The sequence below is a fragment of the Mauremys reevesii genome, linkage group 15, assembly GCF_016161935.1.
Source record: "Mauremys reevesii isolate NIE-2019 linkage group 15, ASM1616193v1, whole genome shotgun sequence".
Classification (NCBI taxonomy): Eukaryota; Metazoa; Chordata; order Testudines; family Geoemydidae; genus Mauremys; species Mauremys reevesii.
The window spans coordinates 13,778,364-13,783,790 of NC_052637.1; the positions used below are offsets into that span (position 1 = coordinate 13,778,364).

A 5,427-nucleotide genomic window follows, 5' to 3' on the forward strand; every position below is an offset into this window, starting at 1 on the left:
ACCCCAAAATGTTCAGATTGGATGAATCAGCATATTCTGACAAGAGAATTTTGAGGTAAAAGATTCCCAACCAGCTTTAATGGAGGATCCACATGAATGAAGATCAAAGCCACTTACCACCCCACTGGTAGAGAAAGACTCACTCCATAGACTCTATATCTGTTTCAAGGCATCCCACCTCTGGGGTTGCCATTTCATCAGCTGCTGTTACATGTACAAACTATGTATTTGGTGTATGAAAAAGGAAGTTCTTCTTCATGCCGTCCACAGTCAACTTGTGGAACTCCTTACCTGAGGAGGTTGTGAATGCTAGGACTATAACAATGTTTAAAAGGGAACTGGATAAATTCAGGGTGGCTATGTCCATAAATGGCTATTAGCCAGGATGGGTAAGAATGGTGTCCCTAGCCTCTCTTCGTCAGAGGATGGAGATGGATGGCAGGAGAGAGATCACTTGATCATTGCCTCTTAGGTTCACTCCCTCGGGGGCACCTGGCATTGGACACTGCCGATAGACAAATACTGGGCTAGATGGACCTTTGGTCTGACCCAATATGGCCGTTCTTATGTTCTTATTGGCTTCTTATCTTTCAAATATTTTTGAAAATGCAGCTCAGTAATAGTGGTGATTTCTGAGCCAGTATCAAACAAACAACTGGTCTTCACCTCGGCTATCGGTACTTTGGCAGTTAGTCTCCAAATGCTCACTCACACAAGTTGATAGATTTGCTGGCACTGTCTGAGCGCCTCTCAGCATTGTATGCAGACTGATTTTCCACCAAGGACGGGCCAGGAATCCTTCTGCCACTGTTTGGCCTTCTACTGTAGATGGGCCACTCATTCCTGATGCCGCTTTGGTTTTGAGTACCTGGGGCTCTGGGCTCTTTCGCAGTGGACATTCTGAGCTAGTGAGAGATGGTTTGTGTGGGGTGGGAAAGGGAAGGCATGTTGTGGGGCAGATTAGGGCAGGCTTGTTCTGCAGAGTGGGAGAGGCCAAAGGGTTTGTGTGGGTGGAGAGGGCCAGGGCTGTGGAGAGAGCAGAAGGCTCCACATGGGCACAGAAGAGGTTACGGTAGCTATGAGAGATAGAGATGGTTTTGTGCCAATTGCTCTCCCAGCTCAGACCTCCTGGGCAGTCATGTTTCTCCTCAGTGCCCTCTGCACCGCCCTGTGCACCTCCTTGTTCCTCAGCGTGTAGATGAGGGGGTTGAGCATGGGGGTCACCATGGTGTAGAAGAGGGCTACTATCTTGTCCCGGTGCTGGGAGTACCTGGATGGAGGCTGTAGATACGTGGAAATGGCTGTGCCATAAAAGAGCGACACCACGGCCAGGTGGGAGGCACAGGTGTTGAAGGCCTTGATCCTGCCTTTTGCTGAGCGAATCTTCAGCACTGCGGCGCCTATGTAGCCGTAGGTTATCAGGATGAAGCACAGTGGAACCAGCAGGAAAATCACTGAGCTGGCGAGGACCTCAGCCTCATTGGCAGAGGTGTCGACACATGCCAGTTTGAGCAGGGCCGGCACCTCGCAGAAGAAGTTATCAATTTGGTTCCGCCCACACCGGGGCAGCCTCAGGGTCCGGATGGTCTGCAGGATGGAGTTGCCGAAGCTGCACAACCAGGCGGTGGCCGCCAGCTGCAGGCAGAAGCGGTGGTTCATGATGGCCATGTAGCGCAGCGGCTGGCAAATGGCGGCATAACGGTCATAGGCCATGATGGCCAGCAGGAGGCACTCGGTTAAACCCAGAGAGAGGGAGATGTAGAGCTGGGCAAAGCAGCCAGCCCAAGATATGGATTTGTGAGTTCTTCGGAAATTCATCAGCATCAGGGGGCCAAAACTAGTGGCGTAGCCAAGGTCCAGGAAAGAGAGGTTGCTGAGGAAGAAATACATGGGCGTGTGGAGATGGGGGTCTAGCCATGAGATCACGATGATGGTGGTGTTTCCAAGCATGGTCATGGTGTAGGAGATTAAAATGAGCACAAAGAGCAGCAGCTCTAACTGTGGCTGGTCAGACACCCCTAGCAGGATGAATTCCCCCAAGGAACTTTGGTTTCCATCTTCCCCTGCCCTTTTGCCATACATCACCTGTAGGGGCCAGAAAGAATAAGGGTGAAAAATATCCTGCAGCAAGGAGATTTGTGATACTAGGTGCTAGTGCTGGGACTGACAGTGGGTATTTTCGGATTGGTAGCCTTGAGTCCTAGGAGACAGGTAAGTGTTAAGTGAATGGATTAGGGAAATGCCAGAATCTCTAATAACCTGGGAATGACCCACCTGCAGCACTGCATATATTTATGCAAAGGTCAGGGAAATCTCTCATCTGTCTGTCTGCAGTGTTATTGTAGTCGGGTCAGTCCCTGGATATTGGAAAGATGACGCGGAGGAGATAATATCTTTTATTGGATCTGTTACCAAGGGTTCTCAGAACCCACAGCAGGGGCAACTTAACTGTTTCACTCCAGGTGTTGTCAGGGATAAATGAATGGGAATACAGCAATTCTGCCTTATGAAATATTAATACAAGTAAGAGGACACTATCTATTATTATTAGATTTAAGTGCACACAGACATAAGCAATAGATTTAGAGCAGCCCAGATATTTACCTAAAAACTGGATTGGTATTGAGTAATTAGCAGCAGGTTGTGAGTGGACAGTCGTCGAGAAAAACATCTCTCTAAATGGCTTCAGAGGACTGCTCCAGAATCCACTGTATTCACTGATCTTTTATAACTAACTTCTACAAAACACATAGGTCACAATAACCTTTACAAAATCATCACATTCCCAAACTTTCAATAAACTTCTATCAGAGGTGCCCAGACTCCAGGTCTTCCATCCACCAAGGTTTTCAATTTCCCTTGTTGACCATTCTTTCCCCTCCTCCCATTCTGATTAGCAGAAACTCCCAGTTACTTTTCACCTTGCCTCTAAAAGCTGTTTTCCAGTTAACTCTTAACTATGTGGTGTTCCATTTTATTAATTCACCGTGTCTCAATGCACAGAATATGGTTGCAATTATCTTGATTGCATTCTGGGGTGCACACATCCATCAAATCTAGGGTAACAAACAAGCTTCCTTTGGTGAGTGTCACAACAAAATGCAAAGTGAAGCAGACTTTTCAGTACAAGTATTTAAGCTCCCAGGCTGGTCTTTTCAAGGTTTTGTGCAGCTTTTCTTTGAGAATGAGGATTGATAGGTCATTAATACAGTGATAGCTTTGTGTCAAGTTTTCACCCACCAGTGATAGTGTATTTTTGTCTTCTATCATTTTCCTGTGTGAGTTCATTCAAGAGTATAGTGATTGTCTGGTTTCACCCTAATATTTGTTGTTGGGGCACTTAGTGCAATCGAGGAGATACACCACATGTTGTGATTGGTGTGTTTTAGAGTAATGGATCTTGAAATCCGTTTTGTGAATGCTGTTGGTCATCATAGAAATGGAAATATGGCTGCGGGTTTTGTGTCTGTTGTTCTGGCAGGGTATGGTACCACTTTGAGTTGGTGTGACCTGCACTATGGGGAGCTTGCTTACGATGCTGAGAATGGTGAGCTTGGGGGGTTGTTTGAAATGCCAGAAGAAGGGGCTCAGGATGTGGACCCTATCAAGTCTATGTTGTAAATTCATAATGTTGCTAGACACTAAAATCTCGAATTGAACACAGAGGCTGGATATATGGCTCATTATAACAATCTGTGACCCACTGAGCCTCCTCCTCCAGGTTCTCCCGCCTGCCCATTCCCCTCTATGACGGGAGACAAGTTCTCTGGCAACTTTACCTTGAACGAGCCGTTGAAATATGTGTTAACTATTTAGGCTTCTGTTCCTCTTTGTACTTAGCTGTGACACTCTGAGTACCTTTCCCTGCTCTGTGTAAGCTCAAAACCTTGTCTCTCTCACCAACAGAAGTTGCTCCAATAAAAGAAATCAGCTCATCCACCCTGTCTGTCTGCATTTCTAAGACAGTGGTCAATATGATACCAAATACTGTATGTAGCTAGCATTCATCACATCCTCATTCAATCTCTTCTCCTCCCATGTTGTACATTTTCAACTTTCTCCCCATCCTCACTTTCATCTTCATTCCTGTTCTTCCACCTCTCCTCCCCTGCTCTAACTCTACCAGAATCACCCAAAAAGGCTAAGAATGTTACAAATACTTTGGACTCCCTGACAGGAACAAGGGCACCTACTGAGGCTTTTTTACCCCCGAATAAGTACATCCATACATGTGAGACTTGGAAGGAAGAAGGGAGGCAGAGAAATCTGAGTGAGAAAAAAGACAGGGAGGAAGATACAGGTGGTGATGGTTGTCAGAGAGCAATGCTTTTGGCCATTCATTCAAAAATGGCTTCAGGACAGAAAGATGAAGACAAGGAATGAAAGTTGAAAGGAAACAGAATCCTCAGCAGCACAGTTGAGAGGCATTAGTTAAACTTGATGGGTTATTCGCTATTGTTTCCAAAATGCTGGGATGAGCTGGGGAGGGGCTGTGTCATTGACGGAAAAACAGTATAAAAAAGTGACTCTGGCAATTGTATTCTGCCCAATTTACCTGCAGTCCCACACAATGTAGTGATGGCCATGGGGTGATGGGAGTACGAATGGAATGATAACATGGAGATTTGTCCTGCTTTGAGCAGGGCGTTGGACTATATGACGTTCCAAGGTCCCTTCCAACACTAATCTTCTATGATTCTATGGGAAGATTCTAGAATACATTAACGTGAGTGAGTGAGAGGGTCTTATCCCGATGAACGGTCCAGGGGATAAGTCCTGGCTGAGGACTCTGGATAGCTGCTTCAGTATCCATCTCAAAAGTGAGAACAATAATCTTCCTTTTCGCCCTCCGTTATTCTGTCTCGCCTACTTAGATTGGGGCATGGATTGTGTGTCCTTCATTTACTGTGAGTCTGTGCAGCACCCAAAAGAACAGAGCCCTGATCTCAGGGTGACCAGAAAGCAAGCGTGAAAACTCGGGACATGGGGTGGGGAGTAATAGAAGCCTATATAAGAAAAAGACCCAAAAATCAGGACGATTCCTATAAAGTCGGGACATCTAGTCACCCTGATGATCTCAGCTGGGTCAGGGACTGGCTCTCACTGTGTGTCTGTGCAGTGCCTGGCACGATGGGGACCCATCTCTTTGGGAGCTTCTAGGTTCAACTGTAATATAACTTGTTGGCACCCACTGAGGATCTGCTCCAGAGAGAGACTGGGGGAGAAAATAAACTTTAGGAGGAAAGTAAGGTGGGACAGAAGGTTGGTTAAAAAGAGAACTGCTCCTGATACTCCAGTGAGATCCACCACTGGAGATCCATGCACCCACTGGACTCCCACCAAGGCTCCGTCCAGCCAGTTCAGATTGGGGCCACAGCATCTGTGCTATTGATAAGCCTATGCTGGTAACAACCCTGATTTTGGAGA

At 46.6% G+C, this 5,427-nt stretch overlaps 1 protein-coding gene across 1 annotated transcript; it reads right to left on the reverse strand.

Annotated features, from left to right (window-relative positions):
• Nucleotides 1-1,119: 1,119 nt before the first annotated feature.
• On the reverse strand, nucleotides 1,120-4,619 carry LOC120383052 (olfactory receptor 2B2-like). The gene is made up of 2 exons (XM_039500688.1): nucleotides 4,603-4,619; nucleotides 1,120-2,044 (listed from the first exon to the last, which is right to left on the reverse strand). The coding sequence occupies exons 1-2, from the start codon at nucleotides 4,617-4,619 to the stop codon at nucleotides 1,120-1,122; spliced, it is 942 nt and encodes a 313-aa protein (XP_039356622.1).
• Between the last annotated feature and the right edge of the window lie 808 nt (nucleotides 4,620-5,427).